The sequence below is a fragment of the Anguilla rostrata genome, chromosome 16 (assembly GCF_018555375.3).
Source record: "Anguilla rostrata isolate EN2019 chromosome 16, ASM1855537v3, whole genome shotgun sequence".
Taxonomy (NCBI): Eukaryota; Metazoa; Chordata; class Actinopteri; order Anguilliformes; family Anguillidae; genus Anguilla; species Anguilla rostrata.
Genome location: NC_057948.1, coordinates 27,073,814 through 27,099,934, shown reverse-complemented (window position 1 = coordinate 27,099,934; position 26,121 = coordinate 27,073,814). Strand labels below are relative to the sequence as shown.

General features: G+C 45.4%; 1 protein-coding gene and 1 long non-coding RNA gene across 11 annotated transcripts in view; one reads left to right on the top strand and one right to left on the bottom strand.

The window, feature by feature from the left end:
* Nucleotides 1-26,121, bottom strand: part of LOC135242758 (uncharacterized) — a 76,947-nt gene that overhangs the window by 33,239 nt on the left and 17,587 nt on the right. The window contains exons 3-4 of one of the 3 annotated variants that reach the window (XR_010326455.1): nt 19,288-19,385; nt 3,598-4,342 (exon numbers count right to left, since the gene is read on the bottom strand). This is a non-coding gene — a long non-coding RNA (uncharacterized LOC135242758). Of the gene's footprint in view, nt 1-3,597; nt 4,343-15,239; nt 16,877-19,287; nt 19,386-26,121 lie in introns of those variants that run through there. The other 2 variants (XR_010326453.1, XR_010326454.1) reach the window with 2 other exon arrangements.
* Nucleotides 1-26,121, top strand: part of LOC135242757 (protein CBFA2T3-like) — a 46,287-nt gene that overhangs the window by 3,784 nt on the left and 16,382 nt on the right. For 7 of the 8 annotated variants that reach the window (XR_010326452.1, XM_064314020.1, XM_064314022.1 and 4 more), the window contains exons 2-4: nt 22,908-23,054; nt 24,909-25,150; nt 25,548-25,637. Coding sequence is in view for 7 of the 8 variants with exons in the window: in XM_064314020.1 (XP_064170090.1) it covers nt 22,908-23,054; nt 24,909-25,150; nt 25,548-25,637 (479 nt within the window). In the remaining variant the exon portion in view is untranslated. Of the gene's footprint in view, nt 1-4,337; nt 5,600-22,907; nt 23,055-24,908; nt 25,151-25,547; nt 25,638-26,121 lie in introns of those variants that run through there. The other variant, XM_064314023.1, reaches the window with a different exon arrangement.

Below are 26,121 nucleotides of genomic sequence, written 5' to 3'. Positions count from 1 at the left end.
ATTCAGATATATGACAGAATATCGGGTTCAGCAGTTAGTCCTTTGGTAGTCTTGCTAGACACTAATGACCTTTGGCCATAGAACTAGATCAAACTGACTGGTAAACACAAACGGAAATTTCAATTTTAACCCCAATCATTTTTTGTTCCTAGTCAGGTAATGTCATGTCTGCGCATAATGGTTTCCCGCTACACCGATTTTAAGCCCGTTCTTACATTTCTGGGTAGATATAGGTGAATTCTAAGCACTTGTGAGCATGTGCTTCACTGGGAGACTGAAAATAGTATATCAGATGGCCTATGGATGCAATTTGTAAAACCAGCATCAAATGTGCGCCTGAGCGGGTAGTGCAATGATCCGTTGTACCTTGCTACATTACATTCTTCAGTGGTGAGGCAGAATTAACTGGTGAGCAGGGTGGCAATGTGGTGTCAAAGTTTATGTTAGCAGATCAAACTAGAAATCAAAACTCAACTCAGCACACCTCTGCTAATATGATCAAGTGAATCTTCGAAAAAGTAACTTTTGTTCTGGAGATAATGCAACTTTCACAATGGTGGCCTACTGCTATTCCACACTAGAGGAAACACTGGTATGGCCACACTGTAATTTTCACCCTGTTCCTGCTCGAGGCATTTCTCATTAGAAAGCTATTTCCTTATGCAGCTCACTAAAAATAACCACAATATACATCGTAGCCTTGAATTGCAGCTTAATATAAGCAATAGTGAATGTGAATCCAAGCACCAAGGCACAATAGGGACAAAGTTCTTTCAGCCAGCCAAACCTTATCTCTTTTGAACACACGAGCTTGTGACTGGCGCAAAAAGGGAAAGGATTTGCAATGTGTGAGCTGAGGACGTGCTACAGACCCTCTCACTATGAACAGCCCTGCGTCTGCAGAGAAAGTCACACACAAAAACAGGCATTCTCCACCATGATTTCCTATCTGGTCAGTACATCTTGATAGTCCTTCAGTACTGTAAGATAGTTAAAATTCTGCATGGCGATGATTATTTTAAGTAATAAATTGTGCTGTTTGAATTTGCAATAATGCAGTCAGATGCAACTTGTGTTACCGACTGTTGTCATGTAAGAATGGGAACAATGTGCAAACAGGGATAATTCCAGCCATGGGACCATGTTAATCGGTTTATTGGTCAGTGTGTGGCTTGTGCTTTTGGACAGCAAATCCAACAACAAAAGCGCAAATTAAGCAAAGAATGAGTCTTTCACTTCAACAATTGGCCAGCCATCCCCTGTTAATCCCGTGCTTTGGGAGGACAACAGTGGGCAGTCAATCATATTCTTGTCATAGTGACAGGAATCGCTTCCAATAACCTCCCCCCCCCCCCCCTTACTGTCACTCAAAGCGTGTGCCCTCCCCACATCCAGCCCCCATCGGCACCTGGGCACGCAGGTCCAGCAGGCGGGTGAGGGCAGTGTCACTCCTCACCCCTGTTACAGTCGCATGGTGCGGCGAGCACTGGGGCCACCTGTGTGGGACCCGCAGGCGCAGGAGAGACAAGGTAATAATACCCAGTAGGGCTCGGTCATAAACATCCCACGCAGCCTGGCTTCTCTGCGCAATTCATCTTTGTAACAAAGGAATCCCAACTCACTGCCTAGCCTCTCTGATAGGACCCCAATGAGTAAGGGTACAGGGAGTGGTGGGGGGGTCAAAGCTGCTTTATTGAGCAGCTGTACTCCAATTACAACCCCCCACAGAGAAAACCTGCTCTTGCCAGCAGGGATATCCCAAGGCAGGGTCACTCTTGACCAGTCCCACATGACACAAAGGTGTCATATTTTAAAATCCTAATAAATTATACAGATGCATTCAAGAGCAACTGAAATACCATGTCCTCTGCCTGAGATCTGACCCATACATCTTCACTGCAAATCTCAGAATCCATTATAACTATAAATTAAAAACCCATGCCTTATACGATTGCAGATTAATCTTTATGATGGTTCCTGGGGGATAATACTTCTCTCTCCCCCACTTTCTTTGCTTTGCTTTGGGGTTTGTAGGGGAGGAGTTAGACACCGTGCCAAGGGTTGAAACCCATCACCTCTGCGAACCATGGCTCAACATGTCCTCTGGGGACTATAAACAGACAGGGCTCAATACCAAACGACTGAATCATGATCAGCTTTCCCTGCTTTATGCCTAATCCCATCCACAGTTAAAAAGAGTAGTCTGATCCAGAGTCAGTGCTCCAGATCAGAATATTACCAATTGTGAGAATATTGGGGTAAGTTACACGCAGTCTGAGAAGCTGATTATGGAACAAGGAACCTTTGAGTCTAACTGTGACGGGCAGGATCTTTGCATGTTCTCCCTGTGTTTGCATGGGAGCTCCACAGTTAGCAGTATCCTCTGGGTGCAGATCTGCAGATTGGACCCAGATGCCGTCCTACTCTACGCAATAATTACTCAGGGTGTAGGCTATAAGTGAACAACAAACTTACAAAACTGAAGCAGGTGTATAATTATTGATTTGGCACAATTTATCATTATTATTTTCATACTTATTATTTAACAAAATTTCCAGAGGAGTTTTAGCCTATATACGCACACCTAAGGCCATAGAGAAAAAAGAATCAGGTTCAGCTTGACTAGAACTGGAATGGTTCAGTGGAATTTTTTGGATATCCTTGTTGCTACAGAAGATGACAAAAAAGATCAATTTCATTTAATGTTACAAATAAAATCACACTATGTGTGTGCATATATATTATATATATATATATATTATATATATAAGAGAGCTAGATCAAACCAGGGAACTGAATCCACAGTCAGTTTCAGGTTCAAGCCTAGTTCCCTAACCATTATACTACACTGCCACCCTAATCAGCGTTAGTGTGGAGAAAGGGCAGGAATCCCCAGGGGCCAGTGATGTAGACTGTAGACCAAGAGGGGGCTCTTTTCCTCCCAAGGGTGGTCCTGGTTCAGGTTCTTTGCGATCAACTACCACATATTTTAGGCACATCTCCAGCGTTTTGTTATGAACCCCCCTTGGCATAGTCAACTGAGGCAGGTCCGCAGTTGGCAAAGTGTTGCCCGGTTCTTCACGTGACAGGGGCTTCTCAGACTGTCTAAGTGACTACAGTCTGCATGCACCAGCTGGCTAAGAATTGCACAGTTTTCTTTCACACAATGGCAGCACAGCTTAGCAGATCCTTTCAATAAGTTAAGATCTTGCTAAACTGGGTCTTTTTCTCTTTTAAAAAGTAGTAGTTATCATGTGTAATAGAATGGTTTTAACTTCCAGGGAGAATAAAAAAAACACTGATTCTACACAGATCAGCTGCAAATATTACATTTATTAAAATGTAATAGATGAAGAATAAATGCTTCCAAAGCAAAACAAATTTACAATGAATGAGTCAAAATTATGGGATCAATTAAAATCTTAGAATAAACAAAAATGTGTTAATTCGAACACAGACCTCTTGACGATAGGAAAAATGATTCTCAGACTGCAGATGCGTCAGGATTTTTGCTTGTACATAAAACGTCGCTATGTTCAGGACATGCATTTCCTAGAATACTTATTATAATAACGGAACTATATTCAATCGGTACACACGAGATAACTGGTCGTTGGTCGTAACGTGTGCTCTGTATTGGCATGATGGTGTTGGTGGAGTCGGGCTACAAAAACGCTGTCTGATGAAGCGAGGAAACAGCGGCACCCACGGGTAGACATTGGCAAAACAGCAGCTATACAAAACCCCTTAGGTGAGTCGGAGTGCGTAACGTAACATCTTCATGCCCTTGTTGTTTAACCGTTCCAAGTGACGATAACAACAGTCTTCTGTGCAGAAGACTGCTACCTGGATAACTGACGGAATAGTTAAAAGTTAAAAGAAGATTTTTTAAAAGTATTGTACAATGATAACGATAACTGCCACATATTTTACATAGTTCATTTACAAAACTATTGTTTCATTACGAAATTGAGTCTGGATAATTATTAAAGAAGAATCCGTTTATTCCACTAGCGAAGAAAACAAAAAATATATTTTTTAAATATTGTGATGTGTAATGTAATTTGCCAAACAACACTGTCATGGCACTTCTTATGTTGTTCCCATAGTAGGCTCCCATCTGAAATGCCTTTTGTACACAAGTGTGTGTGTGTGTGTGTGTGTGTGTGTAGGTAAGTACGCCCGCGTCTGCAGAACGAAGCAAAGAGGGAATATGTGTTCCAGAGGCACAAACTCGAGAGCTGTAGAGCTTGCTATAGGTGGAGTTTGGTCGTGGTGAGCCAGTTGCCAATGTTATAGAGGAATCGAGCAGCAAGCCAGGCTGTCAACTCGTGTGTCTGAGCTGTCAAAAAGAGAGAGAGAGAGAGGGGGAGGGAGGTTAGGAGCGCTGGAGCACGCAGCTCCTCTCCAGATGGTAATTTAAACGCAGACAGAAGGCTGCAGAGGAGAGAGAGGATAGAGCACTACACAACCGGGAGACCCAGGAGCGCAACACCGTCGATTATATGATAATAACCAAACACAAGAAATGAGAACAAACAAGACAAAACAGAAGCGCAACAACTCAAGATAATCGCAAAATCGCGTTTAATCGCCACTATTTTAAGACTGAATCTGCGGGCTGCAGCTAATGCCGACTGTTAACAGGGGAATGAGCAGCCCTTGCATTAGCAGTTGGAGGATTGATCGACAACAGCAATCTACGGAACCGCATACTGAACTGACCGAACAATTGACCCAGAATTACAAAAGTATTAATTGACGGACCTTCACATTTATTGTCTGTGAAAATACTGATTCTTGTTTCCAAGTATTGGGGAGCTGAACTGAGACCGGAGAAGGATCCATGCCAAAATCTACTGCATCTTTGTACCTTGAAGAAGTACCACGGACATCGTTCAATGATTTTCTGCTGTGGATTCTCTGAGAATACATAGTGCGCATATCGCATTGGTATTATAAGTGACTTTTGATCTACGATAAAATTACGTATGTTAACTTTATTGTAATTAGGCCTATTTTATTTTTTAAAATCACGTACTTAACTTTTTCATCTTTTTCTTCGGTGGTCGTTCGGGGCTGGAATACAGCAAACAGAAAATGAGGCATAAACAAAAAGCTAAAATTTAAAGGAAGACGAAAGAAAAAGTAGATTTTTTTAAAGACTGAACCAAACTCTTTGTCTCGTTTCAATATCAAAAGGGAAGGTAAACCAAAGATTGGTGTATTCTAATGGACCCCATCTTCTAGCTCTAGCTCTGCAAGACAAAATATATTTCAGTCTTATATAGCTGGGACGTTAATTACCTCATAATTTATTCAGCTGAATTGTCAACAGTGCTTTAAATCCAAAGGAGCCGAATATATATTTTTCATTATTTTATTGCGCACAAGTTTTTTGACAAGTGAAGTATTTTTCAATATTTTTTCCTGACAAAGCAGACAAACACCTTTAAATGGTGCTGAAACATTCTGGAGGATCTACCCCTTCTTTCTCTTGCAAATATTAATGGCTGGTGCATTATAACAGCTATTTCGTAATTTTGATGTGGATTTATCGTTGCTGCAATTACCTCAGCCTGACCTCCACCCTCTAAAAGTAAGTAGCAAAAATGTAACATTATGTATTAGGTTTTCTGTAAGGTGTGTGTATGCGCGCGCGTCTGTGTGGGAAAATGTCACCATTTGAACAGGTTTTGCTAATCTTATACAGTAAAAATATGTTGCCTAGGCTATATTTGTCCGCGACACTTGCTCTAGTTCACAAGGTTAGTTGCCCTTAATTCGATTCAGACATAGGCTATAGTTTGTTAACCATCTTTGAATACATATTTTTAATTTGCATTAGCCTAATAAATACACGCATTTGCTACAGGTTCACTTCAGTGATTTGAATGGACTACATCGGTAGGAACTGCAATGTATATTTTACATGTAGGCTAAAAGTTACCTTTCTCACTTGGATTATAGCTTATAAAGAATTAATTCATACCCGAGATAAGATCTTGATAAATTCAGTCTTTGCCAAATTAGAACACGTGTTTCCTGTGTTTCGGTAAGCTATTGCTTTCGGCACGGATCTTGAAATAACGGATAAACAATTGGACTCTTCTCGACATCCACCCCTCCTCGTTCATTGTTGATGTAGCCCAAGCTTTAAGGACTTTCTCCATCGCCTAGTCAAGTTTCGGTATTGTCGGCTGTTTTTAATGGAACTTGTGAAGAACTGGGGAAATGTTTATAGCCTAAACTTCTGCATGTAGCCTATTATATGCAGTGTAGGTCTAATTTTAAAATTCCACTTAGATTCAGCATAACAAGATAAGCTCGTTTAGTCAGGTTAAACAACCTAATAAGCATCCTTTGTTGCCCACAGCCCTGCTTTGAAAAAATGAAATCGGCTAGAAAGGCTATCTATGGCTAATGATGTGCCGGCCGCACCTGTCCTATCAACCTTACCGTTATTTGTGAACCTAATTCTATGTTGCGTATAGTGCAACATTTTGAGTTAGTTTTTTTTTTTTTTTGCCAGTTTTTTGCCGTTATTATTAAGCTACAGTAGATCGTGTGCTTCAAACCACTTTCCAAGCTGTTGCATGCCATTTAATTACCGTCACTTCGCTGACATGAAATTGTAGGCTAATTTATGGTAGGCTACATAGGCCTACGCTTTATGTATTTTAGCATGTAACAGAATTCCACCCTATTTGATTATATTTCCCAAAATAACAGGCTACAGTCCACAGAAGGTGGTGACACTGGTTTTTAATCAATTCAACTTAAGTTTTGTAGGCTACATTTATGTTACCAAATAGCTACCCTTCCATATTACATCTATGCAGGAATAGCACGAATGCTTATACAGGAGAGAGCACGGCAAATATTTAGGCTCGCTTTCAAATAGTAAAAAAATACACATCTTGCATAAGATATCCGTCGCCGTTAGAATTGCGTTATTTTCATCACATGTAGATAAATCAGTCCCGTGGTCAATGTAGTCGCATTCGGTTACAATAGGTTAAGTCTTTGTCAGAAGAGCGGAGTGCTTTATTTTAAATTGTGTCACTCACCTTCACAGATCCCACCACTGACTGCGGGCCACATCAGTGAAAACCCCGGTGTTTTTGAATAAAGCACATATTCAAGTATTAAATCGGGAGAAAACTGCAGCGATTAAGGTCATAGAAGCGGTATTCATACGGCTATATTTAAAATGTCTGGCGAGAAAATGTGGCTTGTAGGTATAGTGTGGACAGGCATGCAAGCATGCCATTTAACACTTAACCTGAAGACAAGGAACGTGATCACAAATAACACAGTCTTTCCAGACACGTCCCGCCGTGAGTTTAGCGACACGCAGATAAACTTCTCATACTTCCATACAGGCGGAAAACCCATGTCAGTGCATTACCCCAGTTTCATACGCGGGACGGTTGAATAGTGAAATCGGTTAATTGCGCCACGAAATTTAACTGACAAAACCCCACTTCCCTCTTTCACACTAAGTATGCGGAATGTCACTGTAAGGTCTTGTCAAGCAGCAAATCGAGAACAGGAATAGGGAGATACTGCCAAAGAATAAAAGTGCAAAATGTCCATGCAGCTCGAGACGGTTTAAAACACCGCTTAAGAAACATATAAGCGAAGACGCCCTTGACAGTCCCAAAAGCTGCCACCGGCATTCTCCATCCAAATGTATTCCATAGATTTTTTTTCCAACTGTGTTGATAAAACATTCAGACCCTTTTCTCGGCAGGACATTAATTCATTATTTATTGGCCCTAGTAAGATCAGCTGAATAATTCAAGAGCTGATAATAGTCAGCACAATGGATGGGAGGTCTAAAGGTGAAATTGCGGTACAGTCGTTTGGCTTTACACTGCATCACCATCAATGTCTGCCTCTTTTCAAGGCAGATGTCCCCACTTCATCATTAAGTACTGCTCTTGAAAGAAAGCCCATTTGTTATCCAAGGCAAGTGTTTATTCAATTTGTCTTTATACCTCTGGTACCGCATTTATAGAGCCGTCTCCTGTTTAATATCCAGATGGAGTATACCACATGCTTTACAGACATAGACAGTGCCAAAAACCACATACCGGTGGAAGGATATCATTGTGAAGCAATGGAGTCTTTATACAAGCGCTCACTCCGCCAAGGCAAAGATAAACAACTGCTGTTCTGTGTCTGTCGGGACCGAGCTAACAACAAGTCCTCACAACTTTTCTGAATGTTACTGAATTTTGCCTAAAACATTATGAAAGTGCTGCAAGAATGCTGACTCTGGTATGGCAATAGTATTAACGACAGTGAAACTCCAGACTTTATCATGCTGTAAATCTACGAAGACTGATGAGAACTCCATGCACTAATATGGAAAAGGGTAAACTAAATCACAACTAGAATAGAATACGTGTGCGTTAAGTAAGAGTGGAAATCTATGCAGTCTAGCAGAAAGCAAAATGGATGCAATTATAGATTTGTCATGACCCTAAATCACTATTCTTAAAGCAGTAAAGCCCATGTGCAATTTGACTGTACCTCAAACACGAACCAAGTGTTTAATCGTCCGAGAATCCAGATCCATGAATTGCCAGGTGATTACCCCATGAACCTAATTCCTAATACACTGAAGCTATTGTGCAGTTGAACAGGACATGCAGTAGTTTCAGCCAGTCTGCAGGGCCTGCTTAGTCTCTACTGCAAAGGTATGGATGTTTTCCATAGATTTATCTATTTGTTTGTGTCTTCCGGAGAACTGCAGGAGTCTGGCTGCATGGCTTGTATGAACATTAAAAGCACTTGAGTAGCAGTTTATTTCCCGGTGTGAAGAAATTAATTTCAGACAGAGAAAATGATTTTTTGGAGTGGCTGAATGAGAATTAAAGGCCTTTTTGTTCACATGGGAGCAACGGAAACGCCAGGCTGGATAAGCAAAAAAAAATGTACAATCTCAGGGAACCGGAGGGCTGTGTGTGTGTCAGTGAGGGAGGGAGGGAGAGAGAGACAGAGAAAGAGCAGTCCGTTCAAAAATGGACATTGAGACAGCCAGAGGGTCTGTGTTAACATTACACATATGGTATGGTATGGTATGGACAGTGATTTGATAGCTGCCTGAGAGTTTCACAATGGAGTTGTGCCCTCTGATACAGTATATGCTTATACATCTACAAGGATTTGGCTGACCACATTACTTGTGTTTTAATCCGACATGCAGGGGCACATACACAGACGCACAGATGTCGAGCTGGTAGTTCACCGAAGGGGTGGAAGTTTTTTACATAGCAACTCAAGCTCTGTGAAAGTGAGAGTGGCACATCACTAGGGTTTTGCCCTGTTTATCCCTCAGAACAGTGGGAAAGGCTTCAGCGTTTTAAAATGGGCTGGTGAGCTTGACTTTCCTCCACATGTGTTTGACATTACTGTGACATGGTCAGCTCTCAGGGGAGACTGAGAATGTCAGCATGCAGACAGGCCGTCCAGCTTTCCAACATCTGGCCAAACGAGAAACACATTGAGACCGCAGTGTGGGAGCAGGGAATTAACTCAGCACAAAACCTTCCTATTTCACACACACACACACACACACACACACACACACACACACACGCACGCACACATGCATACACACACACACACGTATGCACACAGGCACACGTACGCAAGCACACAGGCACACACACGCACGCACACACACACACACACACACGTACGCACGCACACAGGCACACGTACGCACGCACGCACACATGCATACACACACACACACGTATGCACACATTCATGGATGCGCACACACATACACATACCCACACACTCTCTCACACACAAACACACACACAGCCAGTTCTCAGTTGCTACTTGTCTATACAGTGCACTGAATAGCTTTTTGTTGCTGCATTTCACTCTGGCAAGAATTTAATGGTTTATGAATGTTGACAAAAATGTTGACAGGCAATGGAAACATTTTATCCTGCTATTTCTCTTCAAATTCATTCCTACTTATTATTGTGTACAACGTAATATGCACACTATTCACCATTCACCAATATTCTGTAAAAACAACAATCCAAAAATCATTATCATCATCGCGTGGATATTAAGCTTCGCATTGTGACAAAAACAGGCGGCGAATTGTAGATTTGAATCTTACACACACAAAATAACAAAGGGAAATAGAATTTTCCATTTGTTTGCATCAAGCCCATGTTACGATCTGTGAAAAATGATAATTCCTGACACAAAAGCCATCGAATGGCTGACTTCTTTATTGTAACGCCGCCGAACGGGCCGTGTTGCCTCGGAGAGCAGGCAGGCGACGGAGAGAGCGCGTCTTTCCCAAAGTTGAGACGATCTGAGGATCAGAGACTCCCGTAATAAAACAACTGCCATAATCCCTGCTGGTGGTGGATTTAATCAAACTCTGGGGAACTTCATATCATCGCTCCCCACATTGATATAATGAGTTTCTCCCCCGTGTGCGCCTCTCCCCGCCAGAGGAACCGGCCCACTCAGCTTTGTGCTCCGTGGCCAGCCGGTTATCAAAGAGAGGGACGCTGACTTTGTGAGATGAAGCTAAAGTTATTAAGTATTGGAGCCTTCTTCACAATGAGTTTAAAGGCATCTAAAAAGCTCTGGGCAGAGTCGAGGATTGCGAGGCTGAATGTGAAGACAGGCTTTCCACGCACTGGCGAAATTAAAAGCTCCTTATCTCCTGGAAACAGAAGGCCCCGCGACAGGACTGTTTCATCATTTAAATGGGTTTCATCCAAGCACTGTTGTTCTAGCCGGTTACTGCAGATAGACAATCTGTGGCACAGCACTGTGTCTCCCTCTCTCCTGCAAAGGTGTTGCTCCCAAGCTGTTGGTTGTATCAAGAGGATACTGCATACATGCACATAGAATACCTCACAAAATGATTTTAAAAAGTGATTTCATTTGTGGTTGTAAAAAAATTAGCCTGAGGAAAAACATGTGGTTCCTTCAGGAAAATTAGTGTTGATTTCACACAACCACGCATGTCAGAGTCCTTAACTTGACAGTTTCAGACTTTAAAAAAAGACTGGGAAGCACTGGGTAAAGATGCTGTGTGACTGTGCACCTACAGAAAGATGCACCTACAGAACCAGTGGAGGCTTGTTTGAGAATAATAATGCATCTGTTTAAGTGATACGCAGTAAACAGATTGAAGGGGAGCAGGCAAATCGGTGGGGGGAGAGGACAAGGTGAGCGAGTGAGAGTGTGTGTGTGTGTGTGTGTGTTTCTGTGTATGTGTGTGTGTTTCTGTGTGTGTGTGCGTGTGTGGGATCAGCAGTGACATGTTAAGACGGGATCTACAAAAGACTGTGCTTGAGGGAAAGAGGCAGAGATTAGGTCACTGAACCAGGAGAAAGAGGATAGAAACGGCGAGCGGTGAATGGCCAGAGCTGACGGAGAGGTGGCCTAACCGAGGTGTCCATCACTCGACTCTACATCCTTCAGCCCCCTCCCTACCAAAGCAATGGGCAATACTACCACTAGGTCGCTTTAATTAGTCTATCAGTGAGAATGATTACCCCGTTAATCACACATTCTCCCTTTTTAAGAAAATTAAGGTGTGTTTTTGAAAATTTGGTAGTGGCTTTAAGGCATCCTTTTGATATCTCACAGGGGTTTGTATTAATTTATTTCTTAAGCTTCTGTTTCTGGCTTGACAGGGAAGCATAGGGAAGGTATGATACCTGAGGAAGGACTGAAAAGTAAGACTCCTATCGTACGCCGACCATCTAAGGAGAGCTGTTACAGCAGCAATTATGTGGATTGAGCAAAATATCTGACAAAACAAACCCAACGGGCAAGAGGTAATTTGAAGGAATAAAACAGTTGTGTAGACAGTGCAAGAGTAGAGCATCCCTTTAACAGCTTAAATAAAACAGCTTGCAGATAAAGAGATAAGATGGGATGTATGCTTTTTTTTTTATAGAGTCCTCATCAGGCTTTAAGATGGACAGATATTGCCTTATTAATGCCCATGTACTGAGCATATTAATCTGCACTTTGTGTCATATGTTTCCAGTGATGTGCGCTGTTTCGGAGGGCTAGAAGCTCTGTGTTCAGGTGCTGTCTTCCCCTCAGGTTTGGCCCTAGGATCAGCCTTTTTGTGGCCCATATTCCAGCCCCACATCACTCCATGTAAAAGGCAGGAGTTAACACAGGAAGGGCGCCCAGGCCTTTGTGTGCCATACATCAGGGAGCGCGGGGTGACGTCAGGATCAGAGAAAAGGAGAGGGAGCGCTGGGCTGCAGCTGGCCTGGCCAGAGCCAGCGCCTCACAGGCAGCAGCTGTCAGAGCCCGACACACACCTGTCACACAGGAAGTCAGGCCCTGCCACTGTTTCCTAGATACGCCTCCTCATCCAAACACGGCAGTAGCTCCCAGAGAGGGGGAGGGAGGGAGGGAGAGAGAGGAAGAGGGAGAGAGAGAGAGAGAGGAGCTGCGAGATGGAGTGAAAAGGAAAGAGAGTGGGGATCTGGGTAAATCATTTATGGCAGTAAAACAAACCAAGGCAAGTTGTGGGGGGGGGGATTGAATGTTTCTCATGCATTTTAGATTCTGTTCAGATAAGGGGATGTTTGTCTTTGGTGTTTTTAGACAGACAGACCACTGTGGACTGTTTCAAGACTTCCCTCTGGGACAATGACTTACACGCACATTCATGTATGGAATATTCCCACGCCCACCCAGCCTTCCTGTGATAAAGCTAACCTTATCCACTTGTCAACAGACTCAGAAGCCATTATTCCTTTCTTATTGGTCACAAGTATGAAAGGTAATGCTGTTGTGTGTGTGTATGCATGCATGAGTGTGTGTGTGTGTGCGTACGTGTGTGTGCTTGTGTCTGTGTCCGTTGCCGTGTGTGTGTGTGTGTGTGCGTGTGTGTGTGTGTGTGTCTGTGTGAATGTGTGTGAGTGCGTGTGCGTGCATGGGTGTGTATGTGTGTGTGTGTGTGTGTGAGTGTGTGTGCGTGCGTGGGTGTGTATGTGTCCGTGTGCATGTGTGTGTGTGTATGACCGGATGTCATGGCAGGAAGTACAGTGGCAGACGGTGGGTGGTGATGTGGCCGGGCTGTTTTTTTTCCAGCTGCCTGAGCAGAGTTGTTATTGGCACTCGCTCCTCTTTGTTTGTCAGGACTGTCAAGGCGGGTCCTCAGAAGGGCCCTGCTCCTTATTCCCTAGCCGCCCCTCACGCTGCCTGTACGCAATTAACAGAGTAATTAAAAGCTTGATGAGGTAATTGGTGTTCGGTGGAGCTGCAGGTGTTTTGATAGTCTAGCTTATTTGTGTAGGAGCACAGAATAAACAGAATCTGATCAAGGGTAATTTTTGGCTCTGTTTTTTACACAGTGTGGCTGTTTAGGGAAAGCAAGGCTGCTACTATTGTATACAGCCTATGCAGCCTGTATTGTATACAAGCTTTTAAAAAGATCAGTAACATCCATTAACTCAATAAGCAACAAAATGACACCCTGTCAAGGCACGTCATTATGTCACATTTTTGTATTTGTTTGAACTATGACTTCACTTTCGAAAAAAAAAAAAGAAATTGAAATGATATCTTGCGTGCTAAATATTTTTTTTCGAACCCTGCGGCGAACCTCTCAGCTGGCAGGAGCACGTCTGCGTCTCCTTGTAGGAGCCGAGCTGGGAATCACACAGGGGATTCGGGGAAGGCTCCCCCTTCCTGCCAGCTCTCAGCGTTTTTGTGTTTTCCTCCTTCGTCGTGCTCCGTGCCGCCCGCCCCCCCTCCCTCCCCCCCATCCACCCCATCCTCCTTTCCTACGGCAGTGGCAGATGTGCCAGAAACGGCTCTGTGCCCACGGTGCTGCCGGGCCCCAGGTGGCAGAGATGACAGTTATTGATGTTCAGGTGCGAGCTCTTTACAGGAGTCTTTGAGCAGGCTGGAAGACTGGCAGGAGCTCCACACCGTGCATTCCCCCGTGGAACGGTCTTAATATTAACAGCAGCGAGGCAGTAACAGAGGCAAGAGGACAAAGACACAATCTGAGAGGCAAAACAAAGAAGTGTCGCCTGGAGAACGGGAAGCGTTCGAGCATGCCACCATATGCTCCTCCAGAATCAAGACTTCAGATTCCAGCAAGTACACTTGGCTTGGGCTTACTCGGTACACAGGCTTGTATATTGCTCTTGATCATACCACTTCGCCAGCAAAAAAACAATATTCACCACTGAGAGGCACAGTGCAGATAGGGCCTCAATCTGCACGGCCAAGACCAAGACATTCATTTTGTGCGCACAGCAGCTGAAACAAGCAGCTGCTGTTTGTGTGTCTGAAGCCTACAGTACCTGTTGACACAGGTTGGGTTGTGTGCCCTTGCTGGTGTGTGATTCTGTGTGTGTGTGTGTGTGTGTGTGTGTGTGTGTGTATGTGCACATGTATCAGATCCCTGAGTGGTCATACACTTGTCTCTATGTCTAGGCCAGTAGTGCTGTACCCAGTGCTGTCCTAACACACTCCAGATGAGCCTGAGTTGGGAGTTGTTCTTGGCACGGCAACGCATAGCAGAATGTCACAAATACTTTCCTTTATTTAGGAACAGCCAGGGGTTAGAGACTGGAGAGGGATAGGGGTGAAGGGGTGGGGGGGGAGGAGTGGGCGATGGGGAAGAAAGGCAGGGAAAGAGGGAACAGGAACCAGGGGAAACATCTCTACAAAACATCTGGGCTCCATTAGCATTTAATGGAGGAATCTGAAAAGGAAGTTTTCCCTGGTCTTTTAAGTAGTGATGTATCAAATGTAACCACTTCACTGCCAAGACCCTCACAGGACAGTGTGGACTGGTTCAAGGCACTGAAAATTCCTGTGACTCGATCCAGTGGTATTAGCAACGGGGACGGGCTGATGTGACGAGCATGCAGAAAAGAAAATCATGAGCATGCTGGAGGGGGAATCGGCCCCACTTTGTTCATCCGGCTCCAGTTAGGCATCGAGTCGTTATGCGAGGCGGTGGCGGGGGCAAGCCCTGCGTGAGACATCGACTGGGGATCGAGCTGTGACTCTCACGGCGGGGACACCGGGCGAAAAAAGCAAGAGCGAGCGAGAAAAACACCATAAAAAACGTAACTCTAAATCTCACTCCTCCAATCATCGTTGCAGTATTTTTATATGGCCTGAAAGAGACAGTCCCGCGGGGGGGGGGGGTTGGGGTAATGCGCAGTTTGTGCGCTCCGTTCTGTTGGTGTTTCTCCGGCTCCCTGGCAGTCTGTCAGACAACTGTCTCCACAGTCTGCTCAAATGGGCCGGCCTCATGTGATGCTGGCAGAGGGCTTCCCATCCGAATCGGAGACAGCCAGCCACACCACCCAGCAGCCTATTCTTCTGCTAATCAGGCAGGAACGCTCCTGTTCCTGGATGTAGGTCAGGGTTAGGTCTGCTATCCATCTGTAGGGGCTCTGAACAGTCCTGCCAAGCGCTCTCTCCAGCTGCAGCTGGTCTGCCATGTCATCCCGAAGCACTTTCGAGTAACTTGCCCTTCCTCAGAAAACTGTCCCTCGTTGACTGTCCGACACACAGCCCAGCTCGTCTTTTGGTTCCGTTCAGGTCGCAGTTTAAAAAATTTTTTTTTTTAAAAAAGCATTCTGTGAAAATATCCCAGCATTTGCTCCTGCTTAACATATTTCTTAAGGGGCTGATGTCTGTGTAGTATCTCAGTGATTCTTTTGCGAGTAGAGGAGGGGCCGGCTTTGAAACTTGTACCGCTCCACATTCTCCAGCCTCTCTTCCACCCTGTCATTAGTAAATGTGAAGACTCGGCAGTTTAAACAGCTGAAGAAGACCTGAAGCCTGGATTACATCAGAAGTAGGATAGGTGGGTGTCTGTTACCCAGCAGGGCTTCAGTTATTTTTTCCAGCAGAGTCCTTCCAATCGCCTTAACCAAAAGAAAAATGTTGGTACTAATACTTTTTTTTTTCTAACTGTTACGGTGCTGCGCAGACATTTTGAATTCCATTCACAATTTCCAACTGGTCTTTTATAATTTTTTTAAGGCAAAGTTTTACAATATTTGAACATGTGGTGCTTTTCTTTGCAGAAGACAAGTCTGCCTGCATGCTGAAATGTTCTAATTCAAAATCAAAAAGGCAACTTTTTTTCCGGCTGACACGTCAGCCATGAACAAGTATGTCACCATTTTCATCTTCCACGGTGCGTTGAACGCTCTGCCCACTCTGTCCACGCACAGGCTCATTTTTTGCTGGTCTTAGAGCCAGTCACAGAGCTTCACGTCCTTTTGCAAATAGTCCAGGGCTGCCCAACCCTGTCCCTGGAGATCTACCGTCCTGTAGGTTTCCATTTCAACCCTAAGTTGGCACACCTGATTCTACCAAATAGCATCCATAGCAGATCTCTAGCTGTTGAATGAGGTGTGCTTTGTTAGGGTCGGACAGAAAACCTACAGGACGTTACATCTCTAGGAACAGGGCTGGACAGCTCTGATACAGTCCCACTAAGGAATCAGCAGCAGCAGTGACCCATCTGGGAATCAAACCTACAATGTGGGATTCACAAGCCCGTTGAGCTACACTGCCTCGGTGCACACGCAGGGTGGTGGGGGGGGGGGGGGGTCACAGGGGGCGCGGGGAGAAGTTCACCTGGTGGGGGTCGTGCAGAGGGCTGTGAAGGTTGACGGGGGGAATTTGCGTGGGCGGTTTGCGGATCCCAGAGCGGAGGCAGAGAGCACTAATCCCTGTGTTTTGAAGCGAGGGCTGTGTTTGTGTGGACTCCACCATGGGCTGATGGGGAGCAGATGTGGACAGGCAGGCGGGCGGGCACAGAGCCAGAGCAGCTGGGAGAAATTAAAAACAACAGCATTCCTGGAGACTGGGGGAATTACAGAGAGAGAGAGAGAGAGAGAGACAGAGAGGGGTGTGATCACAGCAGAGCACCAGAGCCCATCTGGAGAGGGAGAGACAGGGCCGGGGAATGGGGAACAGAGAGCCTGCGTCACATGGTCTCCAGGGGGTCTCATTGTGTCTGAGTCTTGGTTACTCCTATGCAGAGCAGCCGTGCAAACGAGTGGCCATGTGAACCCAAGGCATGGGCTCTCTGAAGAAAGCACAATCGCTCTCCAGCGTCTGATGGTTTGCAAGGTTGTTATTATGTGATTGTTCCCTCAGTACTTGGGGCTTTGGGGGAAAGCAAAATGACTTTAAAGCTAGAAAGGCATCAGAAATAGCAGCAGAATTACAAACTGAAAAATATGCCCTTTCAGACATCAGAGATTGAGGCTTTTCCTCTCATAAATTTAAATTTGGAAACTGGCTTGTGGAACGAAGAACGTTTCAAGAACCATGATGCGGTTCTCAAGGATTTCGGCAATATACAAAGTTACAAACATAGAGTTGTTCAGCAAGTCTTACAAATTTGACAGTAGTTGTATCAAAAACACATTCAGTTTCATGTTCTGAAATCTGGTTGTTTGTCGTCCTTCTGTTAGAAGGTAAAAGGGAGACGAGCGGACGCTCGAAGAGACAGGGGAAACGTGCTGTAAGTTAGGCTTGGGAGGAAATCCGCTCTGTGATTTCTGAATGATATTAGCTTGAGCACATCCATAAGAAGCACACAGAGTTAGCGTGTGTGACCTGAGGCTCTTCAGAGTGGGTACGAGGCTCAGAGACAAGCGTGTGTCGAAGCGGCCATCCCGGGCCAGCCCTGGGAATAGGCCCCAGCTGGCATTAATACCTCTTTGACTCTCTCTTTCTCTTTCTCACTCTCTTTCTCTCTCTCTCTCTCTCCTGTTCGGCGCAGGTCTTCCTGTCCTTCAGCACAATAGGAGCACAGATGGCCACAGATGGTGTGTGGCCACTGCAGACTTTCTAATGTATTAAAGTGAAATCCAGTGCCGTGTCCCTCCCTGTCCTTTAGCTGGTCAGATTAAACAGCTGTTTGTAATCCTAGGCAGGGCTCCAGTGGCCAGTGCTTTTCACTCCCTCGATGTGGCAATGATGTGCTCGCAAGAAACTGTTTCTTATTACAGGATTATTATATTTCTTCAGCACTTCTAGTGATTTTCCATCTGGTATCCAGTTCAGAAATGTCTTCTTATATCAGAAAAAAAAACGCGACCTTACATTGCATAAAACACGCCATGAAGTGAATCCATAAACACAAGATGTCAAATACATTTTTATCATAAGAAAAAGATCTATTTTTGGAGGGCCTTCATCTCTCTTGACCTTCTGTAGTCTTGACCCTAAATATCAGGCCAAGGCTACTGCTAGTGCTCCTACACTGGATGGCACACAGTGGCAATGCAGTCTTCAGTACTAGCTTAACAAAAGCCCTTTTTGCAAGAGGTCCACCCTGTCAGTCAGCGAGAGAGCGATCCTCCTGGCTTTTCATATCATTCATATTAAGCATTCTGAAACAGGTTTTAGTTTAAGCAATATAATACAAAATGTGGGAAAACGCATTTTCTCCTGAGCGTGAACTCACGGCGCTTTACTTGTCTTGCTTTCACAAACAGAGGTAAATAAACCGAAATAAAACAAAAGCCATAACAACATTCGTCCGTAATGAATCTGTAATTACACGTCTATGGCGTCCCGCGTTAACGTGAATGCGCTGTGCGGCAGCGTGCACAGAACGCATAAGATGTGTTTATAAATAATGCCTCTTTTGCCAGATGGCAGCAGTTGTTTGGAGCCCATTTATCCGCGCGCCCTTCAGCTCGTTTCCAGCGCTGATGGCTCCCACCGACATGATTACCGCACGACCCAGTGCAGACAGGCCAGCCTTATATGTCATCTGCTCTGACAGGACACAGGCGGCCCGTGTAAAAGGAGAGTAGTCGGCCGCTTTTGGCCACGGAGCGAGTATGGAGGTCAGGAGTACGCGGAGGGCCCGGCTATTTTTGTCGGAATAGTATCAACACTTTGTTATGTTTACCCGTACGAACGTTCTCTTTTTTCAGCGGGAGTGGAACGATGTGCTTGACTGATTCGCAGAGAACACGGTGCTAAGGACGTTGCGAAATATCGCTTTCTTAAAGAAGCACACAGCCGCATGTGGATTCAAGAAACGAAAGTAGCTCAGGATATAAAGCCATATAAACACGGTGACAAAGAGAGGTTTCTACGGTCATGCTGTACAGAGTATACGTGTACATTTTCTGCTTCGCTCAGCAATGTATTTGCTGTGCTGTGTTTCCTTTAAAAAAAGCACGGATATTGCTGCCCAACTGTTGTATTGCTGATAGTCAACAGGAATGTTTACAGGAATGGAGGCCTTACCTGTGTGGTGGGTGGGTGGCTTATCTGGAAGATGCTGCTTTTATCTCAGGGAGGTGAAGCATGATCTTTTCTTTCGGAGCACTGCCCATTCTATCTCCCTGGACCGGAAATAAATGTGAGAAGAAGTCTTTTTTATGCTCACACACACAGGAATGCACACACACACGGAAACGTGCAGATACACACACACTCAAACACACATGTATGTACTTTATATATGTGCTTTTGATTGCCTTTAATCAACATGAGGACCAGATTTGTGCCAATGAAGGTCTAGGAAGCCATTATGAGGTTGAGAAAAATCAGCCAGAGACACAGGCTAAACCTTAGGCTTACCGAAATTGTAAGCCCACACAAAACCTCTACAATTGATGAGAATTCTCACCATAATGAAGAAAAACCGCCTAAACATCTGTCCGACAGATCAGAAAGATACAAAATATGACTTCTTTCATTTACACAACATTAATGTCCCAAACATTCTGGTATTATGATGCCCTGACATAATTGGAGAGCACAAACGTGTTTTCCTCCAAAGCATATGATGTCAGCTGCTGTTAGCAAGTTAGCAAGCTGGCCTCATACATACATGAGCTGGAGGAAGCCCCTACATGTGCAGCTCAGCAGGCGGACCTGCATGGCCCAGATTCAAAACCAGACCGTGGGACTCATCCGTGCTCTAAAACAGAGCCTTAACTGGATGAGCGTCCCGGCAACCCATTCAATATCAACTTCAAATCTGAATTTGGTAATCTCCTTCATGGATTTATGTAGCATGTATTCAATTTCTGGTTGGTTTTGCACATTTAATTCAAATGAAAATTATGTGGTATCCTTGACTAATAGAATACACAAGGTTATGCAAACACGTCGACGGCAACAAGTAATGCAGCCTTGAAAACATACAGAATTTCAAAATCTTACATTTATTTTTTTCAGGGTCAGTTTACAAACACTAAAACAATAAGTGCAATCCAAGTCTAGTAAGTTCTACCCATGGTTTCCCAAGTTCCTATTGTGCCAGAGGTACAAGATATTATTCATCCTGAAATGACAGTTTTCATCAGGATACAAAATGCAGGTTGAGAGATGTAGTGGGTGAGCAATGTGCTGGCCAGCTGTATGACCAACTTTTGGGGCAAAGTCTTCCATTTCAGTATTTTTGGTTTGGCAGTGACCCTGGTTGTTTTTGTCCAGAGAGATTATGAAGACTTGAACACATGTATGGGAGATTCAGTGTCATATTTGGAGTTTTGGCTGTGTTTTCTTTCAGAGAAATTTTCTGATTCTGTTTATAGCCATAGACAAATGAATAGGATATATTCACTGTACAGAACTGAATCACAATCGTGGTTGTTTGCCTGTAGACGTTGTTGCGCAAAGTGTTTTCATGTGACTTTGACATCCTGGGTAATAACCATCCAGCCAAGGTGAGGTGTTTTCCCTAGGATTGTCTTATGGGGGGTGGGAATGGTAGTTTGGCTCTGTTGGCTGGCGGTTGCATTTGTATGATTCTGATGGCCAGATTCCCCCCCCCCCACCAACCCACACTCAGTCTTCTTTGCAGGATATTGACTCCTGCTACAGGGTCACACTCACTGTAAAGCTACCCGTGGTGTCTCTGTGAAAGTCATCAGTCTGCCAAGCTGTAGCTGAAGGAGCTCAGTCAGGGTCAGCCAAGTCTATGCCACTTCCCCTGCAACACTGAATTCTCAGCACAGAGCGTTTAACTTTGTGGAGTGCAACACTGCAAGGTTAACACTGCAAGTATAACACAAGGAGCTCCCAGCAGACAGACCAGACACTTGTGAGACGTTTCCCTACCCCAACGACAACTTCTGCAGAAATGCTTGAAAAAATAACCCCCCATCATTTCCATTAAATTTACCATGTCACATAACGCATTTGAGAAACCCGTTAGGTATTCCCAGGAAGTTAGTAAATGGGCAAAACAGACAACTCTGCAAGCTGCTAAAGGGATTGGTTTTTAATAGAATTAAAGACCATCACTGTAAAATGTAAACATTTGCCTGTACTTATTATTACAATGAATTAGTTTCTTTCTTTTGTGGAAAAAACATTGCTATGGATGACTCCTGTTGTTGGCCTTATGGATGCAAGAGTAAGCTCAAATGAGTGAGCAGTCAGCACTAAACTCCACAGACATTGTTTTCTAGCGCCCCTGTCACTCTTAACTAAACAACACGAATGCAACGGAACCCAGCGTTGCGAACACAATCATAACATCCATTACAAACGACGGTGAAGAAAACAAAGCCAATTTCAAAGCCGAGGGATAGCTGCGGAAAAGGCGAGCCATTCGAAGCACTTCCTGCAGTGATCCATATGCACGCTTTACTTATCATTTTAAAAAAAGGACAGCAGCTGATAGGGTATTAAAGGGGGCGGCGTGATGCGTGAGAGCTCTGTGTGTCCCACCGTGTCCCCCCCCCGCCAATCCGCGCGCGACTCGGGCAGCGACGGGACGCCCGGCCGTTGGGCTCCAGGAAAGGCAGAGGCACCTGACCGTGGGGGCCCTGTGGAGCTTTCCTTGTTTGGTCCGGGCCAGAGGTCTGCGCAGGTTCGTGGAGACGGCCGCGAGTGATGGACAGTGGCAGATCCAGCTGCACTTGTCACTGACCGTCAAGCGGCTGTCCGTAGGGGGGGGGGGGGCGAGAGGGGACAGGCGGGCGGGGAAACACAGCAGAGGACGCTGGGTGGGGGGGTGAGTTTGGGGGGTGGGGCTCCGTCAGCAGCAGCAGCTGAGCGGGACAGCAGGTGTTACTGGATGTTTCCAAGAGAAGAGATATTTGTGTTTACCTTCAGCTCCGCACTCTCCATCTCTCACCTACTTCTCCCCCCCAACCCTCTGAAGCAGCTAACTGCTCATATTCTGTACTGAGAGACTGTGGCCTGGATTCAGTACAGATTTGTCCTTAACTTTGACACAGAAATCAATATGAGTTTTGCTTTTGGAACGGGAAACACACTGTTATTCTCTATGTGTATGTTGGCGATTGCGGAACTGCATCTAATTGTGAATCAAAGTTAAAGACAAACAATATTAAATGTTAATTATGTAATTATATATAATAATGTTAATTAAATCCACACCTGACAGACTGTTTAACCCTGAGTAGAGCTGTAATGGGCTACAGCTCCTGCTTCACTGTGCCATTTAATGTATGTAGTTTTACACAATGCTGCTTTGTTTTCACAGTGTCAGTCCATTTTTTATCCATACTGCTGTTCACCTCGCCATATTGCATGAATCAATTTTAAGTCGTATTAGATGACACCATCTGCTAAATGAATAAATGCAATGCATAAATAATGGCATATAGTGGTGGATTTAAAGGCAGACCGAGACAATGCATTGCACCCATTACCCCAAAGCATTGAACCCAGTTAAGCCACACCAGGTGTTTCTGGTGCTAAATCGTCCAAAAAAACAGCAAATAAACAAGATAATCTTTCTTGTTTAATTAGAATTTTGAACAATCATGTCCAAAAATAAAAAGCTGTAGTCCTAGACTCCAGGATGTGCGGAGCTGAATGTCCGATAGAGAGGAGAGCTGTAAGACAGTCCTCCCTCTCACCTGGTCACTGTGCTCTTTCAGGTAGCACGGAACAGAAGGTTGGAACGATGCCAGATTCACCTGCTGATGTCAAGACCCAACCCAGATCGACTCCGCCCACCATGCCTCCTCCTCCCCCTGCCGTCAGCCAGGCAACCAACCGCAGTGCTTCATTCACACCCACCACCAGTAAGTCCGTGTTACCATGGTAACCCCGTTCTTTCAATAATTTTGTGCGAAGCTGCAAATCAACACTTCAGCGTTCACTATTTCAATCATCTTTTAGCCTTGTGCCAAAACGGTAGGCAGTAGCTATCCAAAATTGGATAGAAGAGGCAGAAATTGAGTGTTTTATGACCTTGTTAAAAATGAATCTCGTTTAAAATGGCAGTATTTTCCCCTCTGAGTGTCCTCATCTTGCATGTGAAGCCTTATTGTATTGCTCAGCAGAAAGATGCAAAGGGTCGTTTTTTCTTGTGATTTACTGCCTCCATCAGTGTCATTTCTATCTTTCATTTTTATGGGGGGGGGGGGGTTAAACATGAATATAAATTTAAACCATTTCAAAGAATAAAAAGAAGAGCAGTATGGAAACTGCGAAGTTGACTGTTGAGACCAAAAACGGCAATAATCAGGTTAGAATATACAGTTACACTCATTATATTACCGGCGTTTCGGGGTTTTATACTTCGCCTCTGATTGCTCGGAACACAATTAATATTATGACAAGTTGCAGAAGCATTGTATGTGAACTTGTACGCATTTGGGATGGAAGAGGACCCACTGTGCAAGTCGTCAGGTGCAGGTGCCCATTGGACCAGGCCGTTTGTTTACCGATGGGCGCGATGCAGCGGGTACAGAGGGCACTGCAGTGTTCGAGTGGCCTCTGGACCAGTTTCTTCCCTATATAGCAATGACAGGCGGTGTTGTTTCACCTGTTGTGTTGGTCACCAGTAGCCTGCTCTGCGCTCTATAACCAGAACACAAGTGGGTGGTCACATGGTCAGCCCACATGCGCCTCAGCCCGCACAGAGATTCACGTACGCAGGCTGAACTTGCAGCGCGGAAAATAAAGACGGGATCTAAAGGACCGTGTATTTATACACACAGGCACAAACAAACACCGACATGCACACTCTTCCTTTATCTGTCTAAGTAAGCCAAAAGCGTACATCATATGAAAGTTAGTACATGTACTACATATTTCTGATTAACAAGGCGCTCATCTATATGTACGATTTCAAGTTATTTATTTGTAGCGGACAAACTGTCTAAAAAACTGTTTCCATGATATAATTCTTGTTGTCCAGTAGCAGGAACACACGATTTATAAATAAATACGCGCGCACGTGTTTATTTGCCTTCTGAGCCGATCTGCCATTTAATATGCTTCAGACGCCGTATGGGAATGTTGCAGTAAATAAGGCTCAAGTCCCGGGGAAGGCGTGTTTGAGAATAGGCAGGGGGTGAACTGGGGAGCAGGGGGGAGGGGGAGGGGGGCGGGGGGGGGCTCCTGAACCTGAAAGCTGCAAATCTACTTTCAGCTGGTGGACATGTGCAGAGACAAATTTAGCAACACACCTGCTGTCGGAATAAAAGTAACACAGGCCACGGGTCTATTTTTGGCGCCTCTTTAACAAGTTCCTCTTATAGTTGTGTTCTAGTGAGTGAGTGAGAGACGGAGAGGAACAGGCTGGAGGGGCGGGTGTAACGGGGCGCGTGTAAAGAAAAAAAAACAGCTGAGGGGGTTGGCTCAGAGTGGGATGAACCCTGGCGGAGGCAGCAGTGTGAGCGCGCTCAGTGGCGGCACATGCATGATATCCCCGTCTCCAGCCCGACGGCCGGATCCGGAGAGACAGCCCACAGCGGCCATGCGCCTGCCCTCCCCAGGTTCGGCCGCGCCGGCGGGAGGCCACGGCGGCCCCAGCGCGGGGGGCCGGGAGACGCGGGGAGCGGCGGGGGACGGTGGCGAGGGGGCGGGGGGCGCGAGGCGGAGCGGGCCGGGCGCAGGTGCTGACAGCTGCCCGCTCTCTCTCTCCCCAGTGCTCAACGGGAGCAGCCACTCGCCCACGGCGCTCAACGGGGCGCCGTCCACGCCCAACGGCTTCAGCAACGGGCCGGCCATGTCGTCCACGGCCTCGCTGTCCACCCAGCAGCTGCCCCCGGCCTGCGGCGCGCGCCAGCTCTGCAAGCTCAAGCGCTTCCTCACCACGCTGCAGCAGTTCGGCAACGACATCTCGCCCGAGATCGGGGAGCGCGTCCGCAGCCTGGTGCTCGGGCTGGTGGTGAGTCCCGAAGGCTCTTCCTCCTCCTCCTCCTCCTCCTCCTCTCTTACTCCTTCTTTCAACCGTCCTCTTCCCCTCTCTCTCTCTCTCTCTGTCTATCCGAACATGGTTGCGATATTAATTCTGTGAGCCGAAATTCCTTTGTGGTAGTTTTTGATCTTGGTAATGAGTCCACTGAGAGAAAGAGTTTCTCACCTTCTGTTACTGTGCGGTTAATTTGCGTTCATTGTAACTGCATGCATCTTATTTGTGCTTTATTGGCATGATTTGAATTCAGAAAATGTGAGGCCAGGGAAATTAATAAAAAAAAGGACTGTTTACAGAAAAAAGAAGATACAATATTGATGACAACTGTGCTGCACTGTAATTTTTTGTCATTATATCCGTGTCTGTCCAGAATTCTACTCTGACTATTGAGGAGTTCCACTCCAAACTCCAAGAGGCCACCAACTTCCCCCTGAGGCCGTTTGTCATTCCTTTCCTCAAGGTAAGAGCGTCCCAACCGAGACTTCCGTCCCAGACCCCTCCGGGGTTCTCTGAGCCGCTAAAATATGGACAGGAAGGAAAATGAAATAAGTCTTTCAAGCACACATGCAGAGAAAAAAAACAGAAAGCTGATGCGGAATGCACAAGCTAACGTGAGTGCAGACGCCGCTGATCTTTCCACCAGTCAGAACTGCGTGGAAAGGGTTAAAACGAGGCCGATATAGAGAAAGACCCCATTTCCACATACGTCTGCTGGCACAGGGAGGATGCACGGTCCATATGGCCACCGTTTGTGATTCATTGTGAAACTTGGCGCACTCGCGCTCACTCTAAATCTGTCTGTGCGCTGCGTCGTGGGGAGGGGGGGAAACATCTAAGTGGAGATGCATCGAGCGGGAAAAGAAGATTTCCTGACAGATGTTGACGGGCAGCTCAAACGCGGGGCTTTTTGCAGCGCGGACGTCTTTGCTCCCCTGTCACATGTC